General features: G+C 41.4%; 1 protein-coding gene across 2 annotated transcripts in view; it reads right to left on the reverse strand.

Moving 5' to 3' along the window:
* Positions 1-524: 524 nt before the first annotated feature.
* The window catches only part of NAA16 (N-alpha-acetyltransferase 16, NatA auxiliary subunit), a 109,969-nt gene continuing 87,050 nt past the window's right edge, over positions 525-23,443 (reverse strand). For both annotated transcript variants that reach the window (XM_061629923.1, XM_061629924.1), the window contains 9 exons: positions 17,916-18,068; positions 10,005-10,133; positions 9,286-9,499; positions 7,916-8,109; positions 6,794-6,902; positions 4,388-4,486; positions 4,022-4,165; positions 2,195-2,292; positions 525-1,932 (listed from right to left, as the gene is read on the reverse strand). In XM_061629923.1, coding sequence (XP_061485907.1) covers positions 1,732-1,932; positions 2,195-2,292; positions 4,022-4,165; positions 4,388-4,486; positions 6,794-6,902; positions 7,916-8,109; positions 9,286-9,499; positions 10,005-10,133; positions 17,916-18,068 — 1,341 coding nt within the window. In that variant the 3' untranslated portion in view covers positions 525-1,731. The remainder of the gene's footprint in view (positions 1,933-2,194; positions 2,293-4,021; positions 4,166-4,387; positions 4,487-6,793; positions 6,903-7,915; positions 8,110-9,285; positions 9,500-10,004; positions 10,134-17,915; positions 18,069-23,443) is intronic.

A 23,443-nucleotide genomic window follows, 5' to 3' on the forward strand; every position in this document is an offset into this window, starting at 1 on the left:
GAATCGTACAAACTTTTAATACAAATTATTATAATTAACACAACAAAAATCAGTAGAAACAACAAAACTTTATCTAGCAGAAACAGAATCAAACTATGTTAAGCTTAAAACCACATTAAAAGAGCAACATAAGGTTTATTTAAAACCCCATTAAAACAGCTAAGATGTTTCTTCTCTTTAACCAAAGATGCAAACTAATTTACACTCTTCCAGTAAATCAGATTAAGACTAATTTAAGCTACTACTATTCCATAGCTCAATGGCAGGACATCTGCCTTGCATGTGGAAGGTTCGACGTTCAATCCCTGTTCTCTTCAGGTACGGCTGGGAAGAACGTATCTGAAACCCTGGAGAGCAGCTGCTGAGTAAATACTGAGCTAGACAGACCAACTGACTGATGCAGCATAAGGTAGCTTCCTATGTTCACAATTTTCATAGACTTTAATAGGAAGATTTTATGACTGTAGCCATATAAAAATATAAACATTCAACATATATATAAAAACACAAAACGAGATCCGATGTGTACAAAATAATTTATTACAGCATTATTTTATAGTGAATTTTTCATTCAACTATTGATTCTAAACAGATGATAGAGACCTTCTGAACCATTTGCCTTCATAAAACTTCCCTCCTTGAATTTTGCATAGGGCCTAAGTAATATTACTTAAATATTTACATTAACCATAAAAATGAAAAGAAACTGTTTCTATTATTTTTCAGAAAATGCATTTTCTGTACAAGCCACAGTGTATTTCAAGTTTTGACAGCAGTTTATATAAAGTTGTCATGAGTAGCCATTATGTCCTGAAGTAAAACATTTAAGACAATTGACTTACAACTTAAATATGTTGTATGTGTACTGCATTCAGATTAATGCACCAAAATACAAAGAAAAAACTGATTCGTAGTCAGATTAGTTGTGCTCAAATTGCTTTTTTAAAAGTAAATCTTAAATGATAATTGCTTTATAGCACTTACAGCAACACTTCAGCAAATGCTGAATTAAAGTTCACTTCTTGATTTATTTATTTTTAAACAGAGCTCAATAAAATATTTAAACAGAATTTATTTTCTGGGCAAGGCCACATTCTGTTACTATACTTTTTTTTCTTTTCAAAGCAGATTGATGTTTTGAAATTGGTAAAGAAACAAGTATCCAAACAGTAATTGTGCATATTCAATTGTTTTAAAATATTTAATGAACTATTCAAACTAATAGTTATGGGAGAACAGAGGTTATAGCTTTCAAACATATATACCAATTTAAAAACACAAGATCTCAAAATTAAGCTTTGAATTAACAGAAAATTGCCACAGTTTACAATTAGGATTTGTGTTTCGAAAGAACAAATAAAAACACTGAACACAATGGACAAGGCATGCAGCATTATATCCATCTTAACTTACCAACTTTGATATCCAACTGGTTTTTAAGAAGTGGCTGTATTTGTATATGTAGCAACATTCATGTGAATGGTCAGTCTATAGTGTCCATTATTTGAAATAAAAATATTTGTAACTGTACAAGTATAAACATGACCAGTATTAATCAGAGATAGGTTACATAAATAATGGCAGCTCTTGTTCAGAGAAATGAGCTCATAGCACAGTACATTTTCATTCAATTACCAATTTGACATCTGAATTGTTCCAATGTACTCTGAAGAAACAACCCTGATCTGTATTCAACCAGTCTGGAAGAGAGAATGATTGCTGTGTTCTACTTTAAATTTCATTGGACAGCACATCATGATTAATGGCTGTATGATTCATTGATGCAAAGCAACCAACATCTTCATTTGTGGAAGAGACAAAGGCAGATGCTAAAGGAAACAGTTTGTGGCATGCTATCCGATACTCATCACTCTGGATGTGGCTTGTTCCAAAGCTGCCATCAAGTAAGGACTCTAAGACTGTTGTTAAAGTCTGAAGATACACACACAAAAATAATTTTAGTTTAGATTATTTTATAGAAGACACCCCAACAAAAACACCCTTCCCTACCAGCCTCTCTCAAGTGTAGAGCTGCTGCACTTTTTTCTTTTCTATAGAAAGTCAAAATATTATATTCTTCCTTGCAGTATTCTCCAAGTAACTCTGAAATTTTTAATTACAATGTATTTCATGTACTATTCACAACTGCATACTATCTAGAAACTTTAGTTTTATAACCAGGGTAATGAATTACCTTCACATTTTTGTCTGTCATAGTTTCATCTAGTCTAGTAGCAATACTAATAGCTTTCTCTTGTCTTGAGTTGTCCAGAAAATACAACATCTTGGCACCTGTAAAAGAGGTGGCACATTTAAATCAACAGGGAGACTTTATACAGGAAACCATTCAACCACTCAAGGGAGAACATACTGATAACTTTGCTTCAGTTTTCATTAACACTGAAACGTGCATGCTACACATTTGAAATACAAATAATCTTGAAATAATAGCAAGGCAACAAGGACACTCAATTACATTAAAGAAAACTGAAGACATTTAATCTCATTTATTGTATATTAGTGGAGATAGGCCAATTTGCCAGATGTCACTATACATAATATGAGATGACAGCGCAGGCCCATGGATTTTCACTACAGAGAAAAGGATATTCTTGCTGCCACCATCACATGTTGAACTCCAAGAAGTCTAAATGAAAGGCAAACCATTACACGGTTTAAAAATTGAATATATTTTTTATTTGCCACAGGTACTAAAGCAATTAACGAGGACAAGAGAAAACTATCACACAGTTACCTGATTAAAGAAAGGAAGATAATTTAGCCTGACCTCCTTATAACTCAAACTAATTCCATGGTTGTGTTTTTTTATAACAACTCATTAATGGACAATGAATAGCAAGATCCATGATTTGGACCTGAGAATGTGGAAATGTTCTGTTACTGCACAGAAGCCACTAAGCATAGACAGAACACAAAAGCAAAAGCAAAAAGAGTAAAGAAAGAAAATCACATGGGGAAGGCCTGAGTCTTTAAAAAATGCTTCCTAACAATTGTGATGAATGGAACAACAGGGAGAGGGAATTCTAGTAAGAGATGACAACAGGCAGGACATGGAGGTGGAAATCCTGGGCTCAGAAAGACCAGTAGCAGACTAGACACATTATGTAATGGCTTTAGAAAACAGTAAAATGAGGAAAGCAGCAAAAGAATTAGCAATATTTATGCAAGCTCTCATGGTCTTTATTTACAGTCTCCTTCACTCTGAATGAGTAAGTTATAATATTAGGAACCATTTAATGACACTGACTGGGAGCAGATTCAAAACAATGAAAGAAAGGGCTTCTGCAAACAATGCATAATGAATTTATGGAACATGTTGCCACAAGCTGGAGTGTTAGCTGACTCTGAAATTTTAATTACAATGTATCTCATGTACTAATCACAATTGTATACTCTCTAGAAATTTTATCTATTTATCTATTTATATCTAGAAACTATCTAGAATTTTAAAAAGGGGATTAGACAAACTCATGGAGGAGAAATATAGCATGGCTTTTCGCCATATTGATTAGATGGAGCCTCCAGATTCAGAGGCACTCTGATTCTGAATACCAACTGCTGAGTAGCAACACCATTAGATAGCTATGCAGCTGGTTCAAGTTACCATAGTTTCAGCTTAATATGCTGGGATATGAATAAGTTTTTTGCCTGTGCATGCAGCCCCTTTGCTTCTCCTTTTGCATGAGTGAGTAAACCATGACGTCTCTAATTAACCAGTTTCTCCTTTTTTATCTGAACTACTTTTACCATCTTCAGAGAACAGTAGGAACTTAACACAACATGAAATCAAGGTGATCTACCAACTTCAAACCATCTTCAAGTCCTGCTTATGAGCTTCCTAGAAGTACCTGGTTGTTCACTGAAAGAAGTCAGGTGTTGGATTAAATGGACTTTTGGTTGGTTTGAGCAGAGCTCTTCTTATGTACCTGCTTAAAATCCTATAATCAGATGTAGACTTGTCAGAATCTCATACTTTAAACACACACTAGTTGAAACCAACCTGATAGCAAATGCTGTATGGAGGTAGAATTGCGTTTGAGAAATTCTTCATTAAAACTTTCCAAATCTTTACTAATAAAAATCTTCTGCATTTCTTGGGTTAGGACTTTGTTCACGATTTTTGGCAAATTACTATGACCAAACACTAAAAATATAAAAAGCACATAGTTGTTAGCATCTACCAAAACTGCACTGTGGCCCTCCAAATGTTGTTCGACTACAACTCCCATCATCCTTGATCACTGACCATGCTGGTTTGGGCTAATGGGAATTTGAGTCCAACAACCACCTGGATGACCACAGGTTGCCCTCAGTGTTCCAAGCACAATTTTACAGCATGCGGTCTGCTGATTTATTTTATACTTACCACATTTGGAGAATTTAATCAAACATTCATGTAGCCATGGGTTATTACTGTCAATAGCAAAAGCTCTTTTAACCGACTGCAACATTAACAGAAATTTTCCTGCATAAATACAAGAATAAAGTGCTAGTTTTTACAATTTGATTTAAGTCTGAATACTTTGTTTGTACTGCTACGTTATAATCATATTGCAACCTCACCTCTTACACACCTGCCCCTGCACACTCTCTCTTACTCATGAGTCATGTGCAAATCATGAAGCTCTCTACTAATTATATAGGACCACCCACGCACATGATAGTTTATAAAGAATGAAAAGGCCAGGTCCCTGCCTACCAGGCTTACAATAAACAAAAAGGTACAATGCAGACAACAGAGCAATGGAGGCAGGGATAAACAGGGGAAGAACATACAGTTATTTCAGTTACAAAGGATATGAGAATTATGAGGTTGTAACAAAGGTTTCACAGAAAAAGTGAGTTTTGAGAATTTCAATGAAGTAAGAGAGGTGGCCTTTTGCGAGTCAGTTTCAGGCATAAGGGGCAGCAAAGGAGAAAGGGTGTTATTTGAGACAGTAAGAGACTTTTGGACACCTGAGGCTTATGGGGCTAGACAAATGAAGTTTAGGTGCAGCGATATGTTGGTATATAAAAATGGAGAGACAGGGAGGGGAGTCCATGGAGAGATTTGATGAGAAGCTTGTGCAAGATCTAAGAGTAAAAAGAAAGACAGTGTAGGAATTTAAGGACAGACATAATGTGGTCAGGGCAATGGGAAAGTTATATAATTTTAGCAGCAGAATATCAGATAGCTGTGAGGGGACAGAGGTGAGATAATGGAAAACTCAAGAGATGACCATATTTTTTGCTAAGAGGAAAGAAAAGAAGGGATTTGTGTTTTCTGTAATGTTGAACAGAGATCAGAAACCTGTGACTCTCCAGATGTTGTTCAACGACAACTCCCATCATCCCTGACCATACTGGCTGGGGTTGATAAGACTCTGAGTCCAACACCACCTGGAGGACCACATATCCCTGCTATAAAGAGAAAAGCAAGACTTCGTGCTTATTCAACAGGTCTGTATAAATTGTATTAGACCATACAAATCCACAGTAAGGACACTTGAGTTTGTGTAGCAAATGAAGCACATTTTCACTCTCATCTATATAACAAGTGGCATCTAAAAAGCCATTTTACTAAACTGGTTAGTATTTTCTTCTAGATTGTGGGTTGTGTCCAAAACTGCTGTTCCATCTGCACAACAAGACATCCACTTGTGCAACAGAACTTCCCCCACCTCTCCTTTGCAGTCCCCTACACATCCTCAATATCTGTTCCAGAGGATTGGGTGACCCATTGGAGTAGTTATGGGGAACATGCAGGGAGAAGAACAGGAATCTGATTGCATGAGTGGAATGCAGTGTTGGATACAACCCTTTAAAAACATTTGCATTCTATGCAGAAAAGGTAAATATCCAAAATATTATATATGTTAAGGGGAATGGAAGTTGAGCAATTAATGTGAATAATAACTGGCCACTGCGCACTTTTAGCAGGCTTCATGGAGAATATGCACATTTTTCATGAACAGGGAATTATGCACATTTCCTGATCAATATACATAATCTCCAACAGGCCTTCGGAAATATGCATATGTTTCCAAGCAGTATTCACATTCTCTAGGTAATTCTCCAGGCAATATGCTCTTTCTCCATCTCTTGTTCAGAACTGTGCAACCTGCACCCTCTGAACTGCTTCTGGCCCACTGTCTAATCTTATCTAATGGCTCACAATGTACCCTCCCACTGATTAGCTGAGCAATCAGAATAAAGTGTGGGGCTCCAGAAAAAGATGTATGTTTTCTGCAGTCCAGTCCCTCTTCACCACTCCCAGCTGTTCCCCCATCAACTGAGCAGCACAAGGGAGTTCCATAAAGAGGAACAATTTGAACCTTGCATCCCCCTCCCACAGTTCTGATAGAAATTGCCCCCCGTGCTGTTCTTAAGCTAAGGAAAAAGCTTAAAAGTAGCATGGGGTCAGTCATCATGGGAATCACAGGGGATGGAAGATTTATCCAGCTGAGAAAGGGTTACCTAGCAGGGAAAAGAGGCCTGAGAGAGAAAAAGAAAAGACTTTCCAAACACCTGTTGGAGATTATGCACAAAGGCCAGAGAATGTACAATATCCAGACAATATATGCATTGACTGAGAAACACGCTTATTTTCATTCTCCATGAGGACTGGTGAATGTGCACAACGGCTAGTAATAATGAACATTAACCACTCAACTTACATTCCTCTTAACCAACATATATTCACTGAAATTTAATAATGGGAAAATCTATATAATCAACTGTTACAAAACCACCCTCCTCTTGTTGTAATATTTCACAGCTGCGCATACTTTACCTTTCCTTAAATATATTTCAAATGCTAAAAGGTGTGTGTCTATGTTATCTGCCACAAGATTCTTAAGTGGCATAAGGAACTTAATAGCTTCCTCTAATGGATTATCAACCTGTTTCAACAAAAAAAAAATCAAGTTAGTTATAATCAGGAGTCATGAAAGATACCAGTTGCTACAGTCAAAGCTTGTCATGAACTTATTGAAGCCTTTTTTGCAAACAGCATATTGAACCGTGTTTCTCTTAGAGTTACCTGTTCTCATGAAAGACAGATAATCAACAGGACAGGTTGAGTTGTACAAACACTTCATAAGAAGCTCTACTTTCTAGTCATGCCACTGATTACAATATAATGGGGCTTTAAAAACCACAACATACTGGACAGTTGTTCATTTTCTCTCTGGGATCCATCCTGGAGGGGAACTAAAAGCAGGTGTCAAGTTCACATGGCACCTCCTCTGTAAACATAGCGCAGAGAGCCTAATGCCCTACCTAAATAACCCTATTGTTATTTGAACAGGGGATCTCCCAATCTGAGCGTTCATTTCTCCTGTAGCAAGAAGAATGGGACAAAGCTGAGGGAGTGAATGTATGAATGTGAAGTTTACTCTTGAAAACAAGAACAGTCTTCAAGAGATGAAATACAGGAAGAAAGAAAAAAAACAGCTCTACTGCCCGAGCATTAGAGGATCAAGAAGCATTGAGTATTGTGGAAGAGTAAGATATGAGCAAACACTAGTTTCATAGATCTCTTATGTTCAGAAGAAAACTGGGAAAACACTTGTTGGCAGTGTGCTTTGAGCTTATGCCTCCTGTTCCAGTGTGTATGATATGCCATCTGATTAGCCACTCTTTGTCTATGGCACGTGTGAGTGTATTATAAATATGCATATGGTTGATCAGATGGCACATTCTAGACAGAGTGGCATAAGTGAGCCCAGGATTTTGTACTGTGCTTACTATATGTGCAGTCCACATGGCAGGCCAGTGAGTAAACTGACCCAAATCTTCTTGTAAACATTTTGGTTTAATTTGACACTGCTCTTAATTTCTATGGTACAGAACAGTGAACAACATATTGAATATGCTATGATAAACCAATATAAATAGGCAAAAACAAATCTACCCTTTCCAGTTTTTCAGGGACTAATTCTTCTTTGGGACCACTAGTTTCCTCATCTTCCTCATCTCGTTTCTTCTTTTGGTTCTTCTGCTGCCTCTCTCTTTCTGCATGTTTTCTCTCCTCTTCAAGTTTAGCTTTTTTCTGTGCTCGTCTTTGCTTACTGAGCATTTTCTTAAGTTCTTTGGCAGAAAGATTTTCTACAAATAATGGAACATATGTTTTAATATGAGTTTTACAAAGAATATGAAATGCTGGGTTTATTACAAATATACAGCTATCTTTAGATGTTGTATTTAAGTGTAACTTCATTAACTGCCTTTACAACACCAAAAGTAACAAACAAACAAATAAAAGAAATAACTCTTAATTTATTGTATAACTAAACCCTCAAGATTCTTAAAACCTAGTTAACTACACTCAGTATACACTATATGCTTATGTTCAGAAACGTTTTGACAAAGTCCCTCACCAAAGCAAGTCTGCATAGGAGACATATCCTCTATATGGACAGGCAACAAGATAAAAAACAGGAAGCAGAATGTAGGAATAAATTACAATTTTCACAGTGGAGAAAAGTGTGCACTCTTATTAATTTCTATGGAGCTCAGATTGTGTGAGCACGGAAGCGACAGTGAAAACATGAGGAAGCTGGACTCAGAAGCTTCACAGATGTGCAGGCAAAGGCTTTTTGCTGCTTGAAGTACAACAAACTTTCCTTTCTGCAACAATCTAAACAATGATGCCTAGGGCTGTGAGCACCTGAGGAAAGCTGTACTAATGGTGCTGGGTTATGTTGCAGCACAGCACTCTTGAATTACAGGAATCAAGTTCTACATCTACCTTTCTTGCAATGGCACATCAAAAGGTGAAGACAGAAGACCAGTACCACTTCAGACAACAGGTGTTAGCTCACATGACCAAATCTTCCTCTATTTAATCTTTTTTTTATGTGAAGGAACATTTTATCATGTGAATCCCCATCTGCAGTCTGAACTACAGCCTAGATACAGTTTAACCAACTAAGTGAGAATTAGGGCAAGTGTAAAAGCCACAACAGGAGACCCTGTACAGAAGCCGGACTGTCCTACAATGAAAGCTGTATCAAAAGATCTCTTTCAATTAACAAGACTTTACAGTTTCTCTGGCTTGCAAATGTGTTCATGAGCAAAAAAAGGTTGATGATTCCTGTATTAGGCACAGAATACCGCACTGATTATTGCCAAGTTATTTTTGCATCCTGTTCAGCAGATGATTTTCCCCACTCGGATAAAAATACATTTGCCTGGTATATACTACTACTATGTTTTTCAGCAGTGAACAATCCTGTACAAAGCTTTTTATAGTCAAATTATCTTCAGTTACTGCTTAAATACCTGAATTTACTTCTTGTTCTTTATTTTCATTGGTTAGTGGATTATCATGTAGCTTCAAGTAGATCTCAATTGCTGACCGGGCAGCCTTGAAGTAGAAGGTATGTTTCCTGAGAATGTCTTCTAATCTCAAAAGGTCCACATAGGCACGTAGTGTCATCTTTCTCATGCAGTATGTGTGGAAGTCAAATTGATCATCTGTTATCTCAAAAAAGTGCTTTAATAACAAAAAGGACACTATTTTTATGATGCAGTTTATTTTTTGTTTTTTCTAGACAAGTATTCAGAGCACAATGTAAAACTACCATGAATTAAGCATTATGAATAACAAGTGCATCATAATAGATTAGAAAAATAACAACCTGGCTCCTAGAAGCCTTTTCTACATTTTTACTAGTGACAGTCCCATAGACAAAACAGGAATTTATTGGGCCACATTTCTGAAGGGCAAAGTTCAGTTGTAGAGCTCATGCTTGCAAGTTCAGTTCTTTAGTATCTATAGGTAGGGCTGGGCCAGATTCCTGTCTCAAACCTTGTAGAGCCACTATGTCAGCACAGACAATACTGAACTAGATGGCCCCATATGGCAGCTTCCTAGATTTCCTTACAGCTTTTTCAAAACAGTGCTTTTGGCAACTTTAAAACAGATGGTAAGTTAAAAAAAAAACATGTTCCTTACAAGAAGTGGTAACCAGGAAAAGGCAATCTGTTTATGTACTTACCCTCTCCACTTCATAGCACTTTTTCAAGGCATCTCCATATTTCCCTAGTCTCTGAAAAGCTAAAGCGCATTCTGTTTGGAACCACATACACTGCATTTCATTGAGATTCTCCATTGCAGAAGTCCCTTCCTGAAATTTTTTAAAAATAATAAATAGCTGATGTAATTTATTACATAATTATTGATTTCTGGATTTTTCAAAAACAGGCCTGAGAGAGAAGAATCACTGTACAAGTACAGCTGAAGGAGATGCAGTTCAAGCAAAGCCAGGAAATGAATTGGCATTCCAGGGTATGTGTCCTGCAGTAGCTATCTTGGAATGCCATAATTTCCTGCCTTGAAGCACTACGAGGAAGACAAGCTACTTGGAGGGTTCCTAATGCCCTCTTGAGAAAGTAACTTCTTCCTTTCCATTTTCCAAAAGCATTTGTTTAATTAATCCTTTTTCTATTCAACTAAGGGGAAGCCTGTGAGAATGGAAATATTCCATTCATGCAGATGTGGGCACTTTCACTGTAAAAGAGGGGCAGAAATGAGTGAAGTGTCTAAGATAACCAGACAATGTTTCTCATTTAGTAGCATGAATCACATTCAATAGCTATGATGTGCTGTTGTTTACTAACAGCTCAAGAACACAGAGAGTTTTCATAATGAAAAGATAAGGCACAACAGTAACAGCATAATCCTACATATATATACTGAGAAGTAAGTCTCATTCATTTCAGTGAGGCTTACTTGTAGGTAAGTGGATATAGGACTGTAGTCCAAGAAAAGCAAATCTCAGCAACTCCTTCACCTTAGTGGCCATCACAGTAACCCTTCAACACTGTACTGGCCATGGAAAAATAAACTGAAACCTTACAAAACAGAAAGAACAAATGCTAAAAACAATATAAAATTTGGCAATGTAAAGATTTTAACACAGTTAAAATTGCCTGAATTGGCAAGTCTATTTAAAAAACAATGCAAACGCAATAGACATTTATGTCTATTGAGAAGTTAGTTCCACTAAATTAAGCTGGGCTTACTCCAAGCCAGTGAATGGGTATAGGATTGTAGCCTGAAGCCGATGGTTCTGTTTTCCTCAGGTCCAAAGGCAAGAATGGATCAAAGTCAAGACCTGGGGCATCGAGCCCCTCCCACTCCAGTTCATTCTTGCCTTCGTTCATTCGAGGCGTTTGGATCTTCTAGTGTAGCTAAGTTTGAGTGTGTGGGACTGTAAAATTTTCTTCTTGTTTCTTCTCTCCCGTACCCTCTTTTTATATTGTCTGGGACTTTATTTTGGGGGGGGAATTTTATTTTTACCTCACTTTTGTTTCCCCCTTTTAGTCCCTTTGTTAAGGAATCTGGTGGCTGCCGTTTTCCCTTTGGCTCCCGTCTCCAAGAGACGAGCCTTCCCTGAGAGCCGCGGCTGCGGCTCTCTTTTCAGCCCATTTTTCAGTGTTTTTTCCTCTTTGACGTCTCCCCTCCATAGGCGAAGTCTGGTTTTATTGGGCTCACCTCTCTTTTGGGACGAGCCTCCCTGAGAGCCGTGGCTGCGGCTCTCGCTTCAGCCCTTGCCTTGCCTACCCACCGCCTCCTCCAGGCGGCGGCCGTTTTTTATTGCTTTTTGCCTTGCTAGGGGCCGCGGCTCCTTTAACATCTGCTTTTTCAGTGGGGGCTGCTATTGGGCTGTAGTGAAAGGCGGCGGCCTCCCTCGGCAAGTGGTGGTTGGAGCTCGCCTTTGCGGCTCCTCTGCTAGCCTTTCTCTGCCTTGAGGCTCTTCAGGTGGCCATGGGAGGAATCCCCCCCCCGGCTTTTTTCACAGTTCCGCGACCATTACTTAAAAGCGCATCATTGTTTATACGCTGTGCTTGGAGCTCACCCTTGCTCCTCCTCCCCTAACTGTCTGCCTGACTACTGTTACAGGCCTTCTAGAGCACCAGGAACCCTTGCCTGCCCGCCATTGTTCCTTCTTCCTGGCCACCATTTTGATTGAATTTCCCACCCTTTTCGCGGGCGCCATTTTGTTCTGCCCATTTCTCCCGCTCTTTCTGTTCTCCTTTACTTGCTTGTACAGTTATTTAGTCAGGTTATCCAAGTGTTATGTTCCTGTAGGACTTAATTCTACAACAGTGCCTCTGCACAACAACTGCATATTGGGACTGCACATTGAAATTATCTGTGCCGCAGCTGCATATTGGAACTGTATGCCACACCGCACCCCTCACCTCCATGCGTGTGTTGGTGTTATATATACTGTGTGTTGGTGAAAGTCCCTTGCCACACCGCACCCCCCACCTCTGTGTGTGTGTTGGTATTTATATATATAGATATATAGCATTGCTGGGTGCTCAGAATGGCAGATCAACACTCAGATACACATTCGGCAGTGGCTAAGAGACCCTGCAAGTCCTCACATCATAAGTCTACCAATCAAAAAATGCCCAGGCTGCACTCCAAGGCCATGGCTAAAACTAAACATCTGTCTAGCCACAGTGTCACTAAGCACACACGTTATGTTTCAGTGCCACATTCTGAGGCTGCTAACCAAGAACAATTGACAGCACTCTTTCACTCTCCAGCTGGGTCATCTGAGGATGACTTCGAGGGTTTTCCTGACCAGCCTGGGGTCTGCCATTCTCAATCCAGCCTGCCACTCCAGACCAGTGAGCCCACTGTGGCTGTTGCTCCACAAGCACAACCGCCTGCTGGTCCGCTATCAGGGCAACTACCGGCCCCTGTACTAGGACTGCAGTTGTCTCCTGAATTCCTGATGCAGTTGAAAGATATGCTAAGCCTCTTCTCAGATCAGTCGAGAGTCCAAACAGCTCCACCGACTCAGCACAGCGAACAGCATCCTTCCTGTGTCCCAGCCCCATGTGGCTGTTCTGAGGGAATACCGCTCCCCTCGCCCAACCCATTTGACGTTGCTAGAGGCAGTATTGGAGATGACATCCCTGGGTTAGAGGACCCGGATTATTCTCTTCAGGCCGAAGGGGATGAGTGGAGTGACAAGGCAGACTTTGAGGAGGACACCTCATATCGCCTATTTGATGCAGCCAACTTTCTTCCGCTATCTCGCAGAGCTCTGGGCACATTAGGCCTTCAGACTACACAGCCCGAATCTACCACTCTCCCCATGAAAGGGGCTAAAGTCCTTAAGTCTCCAAAATCATTGGATCATTACCTTCCTGTGCCGGACCCCATTGGCAAACTGGCCAAGGAAGAGTTGGATCATCCTCTGCAGGCACGCCACTTTTCCATTATGGCCAAAAGGCTCTATGCACTGGACCTGGACTTTATGGATCGCTTGCTGGTTCCAGGCATCAACGAGCCAGTCTCCAGTTTGGTTTCGCGCTCACTCCTTCCAAAGCAAGGGGAATCACAACTAAAGGGCCCCTTCAAACGCCGCATGGACTACGCCTTGCGTAAAAACCACGAGGCTACCGCCTTTACTATTCAGGCGTCTGCTTCAGCTTCCATATTTTCAAGAGTGGCTATGATGTGGCTAGACGAACTCTTGGATGATCCCGAACCAGACCCTGTCATGCTCCGGAAGGGCCTGGTAAAATTACACAAGACAGCGGCCTTCGTAGCTGACGCCACACTGGATGCCACCCAGCTGGGAGCGCGAGCTCTAGCCTCACAGGTGGTAGCTCGGCGTACCCTTTGGCTCAGGCACTGGGACGCTGATTCTACGGCCAAGGGCAACTTGTCTAGAGCACCCTTTTCTGGGTCTTTACTATTCGGAGACAAAGCCCTCAAGGCGGTCTTGGTAAAGACAGCCGAAGGCCAATATTGGCCACTTCTAAGACAGAGGATCGTAGGGCTTTCAGACATTTCACCCCATATCGCTCCTTTCAGCCCTTTCGAGGAGCGCGGCCTGCAGGGCGAGGCCGCGACTTTCGATCTTCTGATTTCCGCTCCTCCAGGGGAACCTGGAACAGGCAACGTCTCCAACCCAGAGTACAGAACAGGGGAAGTCACAGGGCCTCAACCTCAACTTATGGCAGGGGAGCTTGTCAGCACAGACAATACTGTGGGGGGCAGATTGCTAATGATTGCAAGTCACTGGTTACGTCTGACACGGGTTGCTTGGGTCAGAGATCTCTTCCTCCATGGTTACGAACTGGAATTTTGGTTGACCCCTCCAGACAGGTTCATTCCATCCACTCTACCCAGAGTTCGAGACATGTGCCGGATCATGCAGGAAGCCATAACTCATCTTCTCGACATAGCTGCAATAGAACCTGTACCACCGGAGGAGAGAGCACAAGGGGTTTACTCTCTCCTATTTGCAGTTCCCAAGCGAGATCAGTCATGGAGGGTGGTACTAGATCTCAAATTTGTCAACCGTTTTGTGAAATACCGACGGTTCAAGATGGAGTCCCTGGCCTCAATTATAGAGGCGCTACATCAAGGGGGCTTTTCTGGCTTCCATAGATCTCAAAGAAGCTTACCTTCATGTGCCAATCTGTCCAACCCACAGACGTTTCCTGCAATTTGCCTTCGGCCCCCATCACTTCCAATATCGAGCAATGCCTTTCGGTCTCTCGTGGGCCCCGAGAGTATTCACCAAAGTGCTGCTAACCCTGGTGGCTTATCTCCGCCTCCAGGGCGTTCACATTTACCCTTACTTGGACGATCTGTTGATTCGAGCGGGTTCCAGAGATTTGGCCCTCTTTCACGTTCACTCTGCTCTTACGGCTCTACGCACCCATGGTTGGCTTGTCAACTACGACAAAAGTCAACTACTACCAACTCAGAGATTACAACATTTGGGTGCAATTCTAGACACCACGCAGGCCATGGTCTTTTCGTCACCAGATCGAATTACGGCCATCACAGAGATAATAATAATAATAATAAATAATAATAAATTTTTATTTTTAGGCCGCCTATCTGGCCGAATAAACGGCCACTCTAGGCGGCGTACATAATTAAATTAAAATACAACATATATGAATTTATTTAGCTAGAATTTGACCATAAAAATATTAAGCACACAGTATAGAACAGTCTGTTTTGGCTGAAAATCTATCATTTTAATATGCTTTTATTACTTGTTCCAGAAGAATTCTTATGATGATTTGAGTATATTGTCATTCGAGGGTGGACTTAATGCTTCTGGCAAGGGCTCTGGGGATGTTTGTCTCAACCATTCACATCATGCCATGGGCTCGGCACCACACTCGACCCTTACAGTGGGCCTTACTCCCTTTCCAACAGGACATTGCCATGTCCAACCACTGTACGGTCCACCTGCACCCATCTCTGCGGACCTCTTTCCATTGGTGGGCTACAGCCAAAAATCTCAGACTGGGAACCCCGTTCCGAGAACCAGACAGGACAGTACTCACCACAGATGCCAGTCTGTCCGGATGGGGGGCCCATTGCAATTCCCAGTATGTTCAGGCAGTGTGGTCCAACACAGAAGCAAGTCACAATATCAACTGGCTGGAACTGAGAGCGGTCCATCTGGCTCTTCAGCATTTTCAACCCTTGTTCCTTCTGGACCACGTACTGATTCGCACGGACAATACTTGTGTGAAATCACATCTGAACAGACAAGGGGGAACCAGGTCACGGTGCCTCCAGATGGAAGCGTCTCAACTCTTCCAATGGGCCAAAATACATCTACTTTCACTGAGAGCAGAACATCTCAGAGGTGTTTTAAACGTTGCGGCTGACTGGCTCAGCAGACAACAAGTGATCCCAGGAGAATGGAAGCTACACCCCATGATGTTCAGCCTTCTCCAATGACGGTTCGGCATCCTCTCGGTGGATCTGTTTGCCTCCAGTCACAATTACCAGCTACCTCGCTACTTCTCAAGGTATCTGGACAATGACGCGGAATCGACAGATGCACTGTTGACTCAGTGGCCAGCAGGCCTCCTATATGCTTTTCCCCCGATACTGCTACTGGGCAGGACCATCAGGAAGCTGCTACGCGAAAGGGCCTATCTGGTCCTGATAGCACCGTACTGGCCTCGTCGGCTGTGGTTCTCCGATCTGCTCTCTCTTTCAGTGACAGAGTCTTGCAGGTTGCCACTCAGACCAGATCTTCTATCTCAGGGCCCGATTTGGCATCTGGATCCCGAATGGCTCAATCTGACAGGTTGGCATTTGAACGCAGACATTTGATTCATTCAGGGCCGTCTAAGGAAGTTGTGGACACAATTCTCGCGTCTCGAAAGCAGTCGACCTCTCGGGTCTACCAGAGCACCTGGTCTACCTTTGCTAGTTGGTGTGATTCTCAAAATGTTCTACCATCTCAGGCCAATGTTCAACATCTATTGCAATTTTGACATAGGGGCCTGAAGATGGGACTGAAACCTAACACCACGCTGCCACCATATCATCTATTCTCTCCATCACGTCTCCTACTATTCCTATGGGTTCACACCCGCTTGTCAAACGTTTTTTGAAGGGGGAAGTCCTACTGTCGCCAGCTGTTCGTCACCGCTTCCCTTTGTGGAGTTTATCAAAGGTCCTCCAAGCCCTGCAGCGGCCTCCCTTTGAACCCCTTCGATCTGTGCCATTACATCTTTTGGCCTTCAAAGTCTTGTTCCTCGTGGTGATCACCTCGGCGAGAAGAATCTCAGAGTTGGGGGCTCTGTCCTCGGCCTGCCATCTCTGTATTTTCCATCCTTATGGACTAAGTGGTACTACGTCTCGATCCTTCCTTCCATCCCAAGGTCATTTCAGCGTTCCACTGTAACCAAGACATTGTTTTGCCTTTGTTCTGTCCAGACCCTGTTCATCTGCTTGAGAAGGCCTGGCACTCGCTAGATGTCCGGAGGGCCCTCAAGACCTACCTGTCTCGCACCCAGGACATACGGTCAACGCATTCCCTATTTGTATCCTTTCACCCGTGTACTCTGGGTAAAAAGGTGTCCAGCTCTACATTATCTTGTTGGTTGCGTGCCTGTATTGCATTGGCTTATGAGTCCCTTCAGCTGCCAGTGCCTCGTAACATAACGGCACATTCCACTAGGTCAGCGGCCACTACGGCTGCCTTCGCAACCAATGCTCCTCTAGCAGAGATTTGCAGAGCGGCTGTATGGTCTACCCCAAATTCGTTCATAAAACATTATAAGATAGACCGTTACGCTTCTGCTGAGGCCTCCTTCAGGAGGCGTGTATTGCAACAAGTTATTTCTGTTGAGTAGCCAGGAGGCGGTCCCTCCCTATTAGGGGCTACTTTGGTACATCCCACATGATGTCGGAGCACCTGAGGAAGATGTACCGTTGGTATCACCTGAAGGGTGATTTTCTCAGGTGCTCCGACATCACGGCCCTCCCTTTTTGGAGGATTTGGGTTTTTTTGCTACCTTACTATCACTCTTCAGAGTTATAGTATTTAAAATTTGTCACCAAGTCAAGACCAATTTGGACCTGTTTAACATGCTTATGATCTTGGGGTTATGCTTTGGGACACTGTTTCCTTGCTGTTAGGCCCGTTGGCCTTTTCTGTCTTTTCAGATATATGTCTCACTTTGGTCTCATCACGAATGAACTGGAGTGGGAGGGGCTCGATGCCCCAGGTCTTGACTTTGATCCATTCTTGCCTTCGGATGCTAGATGGCGCTATATCTCACGTGATGTCGGAGCACCTGAGAAAATCACCCTTCTAGCTAAAGGCACCAGTATTTCTTTCACTCCCAAGTTAACATTTTTCATCTATGTACGTAAGTCAACTTTTAGTTGGCAAGTATATGAACTATTCTGTTCCTAGAAATTAATCGTTACTATTATTTTGGCTCAATTAGAAGTTACCACCTCAGGTGAGTTTTTTTCTTCATGGATATATTCCTGCTATCGTAAGATCTGCCACCAAAGAACTGTTATAATAAAATTCTGAATCTGGCAGATGCAATTTTCAAAACAAATAACACAACCAACTTCTATTTAAAATACTATTTCCTACCCTTGTGAACTTGGAACACATATCCTCTGCTTCCTTCACCATATTTGCTCTCAGCATATACTTTGCACATTTGGAGTTGATGAATCTATCAGCTGTATCCAATGACTGTGCTTCATCCATCCATTTGGCAGCCTCCTTGAGATTGCCTACATGCTATTGAGGGAAATGGGAGAGATTTGTTTTAACCTTAAATGCCAATGACTGATGCATGATGTAAGTTCTAAGAACAGTAACGTGCAAACACATCTGACAGAAATTCTCTTTTTCAAAACGTTAGGAATGTAACAAATTAAAGCCAAAGTTATTATACTTCATTTGTGAAATATAACTCAGAAGATACTGATTATATGAAAACTAAAAAAAGACATTAATACAAAAATACCATCATCAGAATTCTGTGCCTATGTCAAGCTTGACAAAACATATCAGCACTGAATATTTGAGTATGGAACTAGCTTTGCTAACTCTGAGTGAGAATTACTCATCTTTTACTTTAAAAACAAAAACCATTTCCATGGTCCACTATTTGTTTCCAGAGAAAAGAGAATGATCACAAACATTTCTTATAAATTACTTTTGTTTTTCCTTTTTCTGTCTGCTACACAGGCAATGGACAAAGATGTTGTCAACATGGCTTTTGTTGCATGCACACAATGTACACATATATCCAACCAAAGCATGTTTTCTAAGTCAAGAGTCACAGTGCATCAGAGAGACTGGATACATATACAGGCTGTACAGATAATGCACAACCTATACTGCTAATCTCATTGATTGCTTGGAAAAGGGGGAGGACACAGACATGGGTGGGGAGAATTACTGTTGGTATATAAAAGGAGGGGAGGGGGCTAGGGATCCAGCAGGTTGCAATGAAGGCTGTAATGGACACAACAGGGCAAACTCAGAAAGTATATGATGTGGGACTGGGCATCCTGACAGAATCAGAAGGGTAATATCAGGGAAATAAGAGAGATTTAAATGCTAACATTTACCTTTTTCAGGGAGGGAGAAGGAGTAATTTTCTTTGGGGTGTTCACTGTGACCTGAGCATTTAAGATAGGACTGGATACAAGGTTCTTGGGGCAGTTTGGTACTGAGTATGGGTGGCTAGCCAGTCCTTCCCCTGTAAAATCAGATTGCAAGCTGGGTTTTGCCTAAACAAAACCCAGTGATGGGGAATCAAAAGTTTGCTAGGACCCTGCATGTGAATTTCCCAAAACAAGCAAGATGGGTTTCTTGTTGAACCCTCACAATTCTCTCACAACCCTCCAAAATTTGCTGTGCAGGTCCAGAGGAGGGTCCTTTCCACAAGTTATCTAACCTCTTCCTCTCAAGGGGAGATTAAAAAAACCCACTGCATATAATATGTGGAAACCAACACAATCATCACTATGAGTAAGCATTTAAGACTGCGAGAAGGGAATAAATGATCTACTTCCATAACTTGGGGGTGCTAAAAAAATTCATGGTTGGATATGTAGAACTAGTGTTTTCATTTCGTAGCAACAGAATTGCCTAATAACCAGTGGAAGAATAGCAGCCACTGAGTAGTTCAAAACCAGCCTGTCTGTATTATACTTTAGCACTCATTTAAGAAATGGGCAAACATCCCCACATGGCAACCCAGTCATCTGTATTCGCAGAGATGCTGCATTCCTCTTTCTTCTTCAAACTTCTCAAATGTGAAGCTTGAGAAAAAAACTTTCCTGAATCGCCACAGAAAATGCAAGCCTTTCTGCTACCAATTCTTTCCAATTTAGCCAATTCTCACAATTTGTTTCATTAAGTCATGAATGATTTTCTGCTTTTTCCTGTCCATCTAACCTACCTCTTCAGATGGACCATGTTACTTTTGTATACAGTGGAGCACATCAGCAGTGTTAAATATTTAACAAGGATCCATTCCTTTTCTACTTGCAGATAAATCAGCTGATCCTATCACGTGCCAACCTACTTATTTTGTTCTGCATTCTTTCCGCCTTTGGCCTATTCTGCTTGGCACAAAAGGTCATTCAATGGATACAAGGCCATTAATTTGGTTAATTTGCATAGATGCTCACGTCTCTTTGAATTTTAAGCAACTGCAAAATACACACTCTGTGACAATCTGCAAGGGTGGTTGACAACAGAAAAGGGAAAAATGATCCACCTCCACATGGCTCTTGCTATATGAACACAAGATGAATTGATAATTCAATAGTGGCTTTAAAAAGTACATGCTTTCTATGGTTATGCAAATCCCAGAAACAAAACAATAGAACCCTGTAATGTAGGCAGGCCTTTGTTATCAGCAGTGATACATATGCAGTAAAATAAAGGCCTGGTGTGGATGTGGCCAGGGACAGCTTTGGTTTAAATTTGGGTGGGAGGCTACATGTGCCTGCTGTAGAATAAAAAGGTGAGGGAAACGCTGAAAAGCAATTATACTGTTCACAGTGTTTCCCTTTTGGAAAGAAAAGGGGCTTCCCCTCTGCCCAGTGTCCACCCACCCAATCTCCTCCCCTCCCTGCTCCTCCCCTGGGTCAGTGTTGGACTATGATCTGGGAGACCAGGGTTTGAATCCCCACAGCCATGAAGCTCACTGGGCCAGTCACCTTGGGCCAGTCACTGCCTCTCAGCCTCAGAGGAAGGCAATGGTAAAACCACCTCTGAATACCGTTTACCATGAAAACTTAAAAATGGCCCACAGACTGGAAGCTTTCAATATACATCCCAATTCCAAAGAAAGGGGATCCCAGGAAATGCAGTAATTATCGAACTATTGATTTATTACATTTATACCCCACCTTTCTTTTTCATTAGAGAAATCCAAGGCGGCTTACATATGGTTCCCAGGCAGTCTCCATCCAGGCACTTGACCAGACCTGATCCTGCTTAACTTCAGCAGGGAGCTGGCCTCATCTTCCTTCAGACCATAGCCTGGGATTTTTGCCTTAATATACCATGCAAGTAAAGCAATGCTCAAGATTCTACAGTAAAGGCTCTTACCATATATGGAGCGAGAAATGCCAGACATCCAAGCTGGATTTAGAAAGGGAAGAGGCACCAGAGATCACATCGCAAACATACGTTGGATAATGGAACGGACCAAGGAATTTCAGAAGAAAATCACCCTGTGCTTTATAGATTACAGCAAAGCCTTTGACTGTGTAGATCATGCAAAACTATGGAGTATTTTAAAAGAAATGGGGGGTGCCACAGCATCTGATTGTCCTGATGTGCAACCTATACTCTGGACAAGAGGCTACTATAAGGACAGAATACAGAGAAACCGATTGGTTCCTCATTGGAAAGGGTGTGAGATGGGTGTATTTTATCACCCTATTTATTTAATCTGTACACAGAACATATCATACGGAAAGCGGGATCGGACCAAGATGAAGGAGGTGTGAAAATTGGAGGCAGTAATATCAATAATTTAAGATATGCAGACAATACCATACTATTAGCAGAAACCAATAACAATTTGAAACGAATGCTGATGAAAGTTAAAGAAGAAAGCACAAAAGCAGGACTACAGCTGAACATCAAAAAGACTAAAGTAATGACAACAAAAGATTTATGTAACTTTAAAGTTGACAATGAGGAGATTGAACTTCTCAAGGATTATCAATACCTTGGCACAGTCATTAACCAAAATGGAGACAATAGTCAAGAAATCGGAAGAAGGCTAGGACTGGGAAGGGCAGCTGTGAGAGAACTAGAAAAGGTCCTCACATGCAAAGATGTATCACTGAACAATAAAGTCAGGATCGTTCAGACCATGGTATTCCCAATCTCTATGGATGGATGTGAAAGTTGGTCAGTGAAAAAAGTGGGTAAGAGAAAAATCAACTCATTTGAAATGTGGTGTTGGAGGAGAGCTCTGCGCATACCATGGACTGCGAAAAAGGCAAATAATTGGGTGTTAGAACAAATTAAACCAGAACTATCACTAGAAGCTAGAATGATGAAACTGAGGTTATCGTACTTTGGACACATAAGGAGAAGACATGATTGACTAGAAAAGACCATGATGCTTGGAAAAACAGAAGGGAGTAGAAAAAGAGGAAGGCCAAACAAGAGATGGATTGATTCCATAAAGGAAACCACAGACCTGAACAGGGTGGTTCACGACAGGTGCTATTGGAGGTTGCTGATTCATAGGGCCGCCATAAGTCATGGTTGACTTGAAGGCACATAACAACAACATCACTGCTTTTCAGGGTTTCCCCACCTTTTTATTCTACAGCAGGCACATGTAGCCTCCCACCCAAATTTAAACCAAAGCTGTCCCTAGCCACATCCATACCAGGTTTTTATTTCACTTTGGACGGTCATGGCTCATAGAATCCTGGGAAGTGTAGTTAGTGAAGAGTGCTGAGAGTTACTTGGAGAAGCCCTGTTCCTCTTAGAGACCTTCAATCACAGTGGCTGACTGTTAAACCAGTCTGGCCACTCTGGAGCTCTGTCAGTGGAATAGGAGTCTCCTCTCAGCACCCTTCAATATACTTCCCAGCATTCTTTGGGGCAAGCCAGGACTGTCTCAAGTGAAATCAAAGTCTGGTGTGGGTGTGGCCCCCTGATTAGTCAAGCCCAGCAGCTGTGAGTCTGGCTTTCAGAATACTGGCAGTTGATTCTTACTGAGTATGCCCGACGCAATCATTCAGTTCAATGCAAAATTTCTTAAATTAATTAAAAGTCAGCCAGGCATTTTCTTTTTAACTTTTAAACTGCAGAAGATGAAGGTCAGAGTATGGGGCAAGGTCAGTAATAGGATTACAGGTACTCTGTGAACATGGCTGATTTTAAATTAATTTTAACAAATTATGAGAACTCTCAGAGAAAAAAGTCCAAAAGGGCTCTGGGTTTTTTCCCTCTCTTTTTAGACTTTGAACTGTCTATTCTCTCTGACTGTTTTGTGTATCGCCATGAAACTTGTTAAGCAAGCGTTTCTGAGTTCAGGACTATATGTTTTGTAAGGTTTTGTTTTGAAATGAGCTTATGGGAAGCATCAGAATGGCATGAGGGAGTATTTTCAATTTAACGTTGAGGAATGTGAAAAATCCACGCTGGCTATAGTATATAGAGTTGCATAATTGGAGGTAAATCATTGTTGTCATCTTCTAAGCATTACAGGTTCAGAGGTACTGGCATCCACAGAATCATTTTCTGTTCTAACATATCAGAATTCTTGAGTATTTACCAGCTGGCTTTACTGAAACTGTTTTTTTAACAACTCATCTATAGCCAAGCCAGACCTGTCACTGTGATTTTAGCTGTCTACATTGTCCCTGGCATTGCACCTTTTAAAATACTGTTAGTGACAAGGGTTCTCCAGCATCTCTGATCCCGTCTGGGTATTAATTCTGACTTTATGTAGACTACAATCTGAAATTAGATTGAAAACTATGTAAAAGATTGAACACAGTAAGGGAGGGAGGAAACAAGAAAGAAATATTGATGTCTTTGTTATGTGAAGAAAACTCACATTTTCTCTTGGAGATTAAAAAGAAACCAAAAGAACAATTGGGTCTATACTTTCAGCC

This window comes from Rhineura floridana, chromosome 5 (genome assembly GCF_030035675.1).
Source record: "Rhineura floridana isolate rRhiFlo1 chromosome 5, rRhiFlo1.hap2, whole genome shotgun sequence".
NCBI lineage: Eukaryota > Metazoa > Chordata > Lepidosauria > Squamata > Rhineuridae > Rhineura > Rhineura floridana.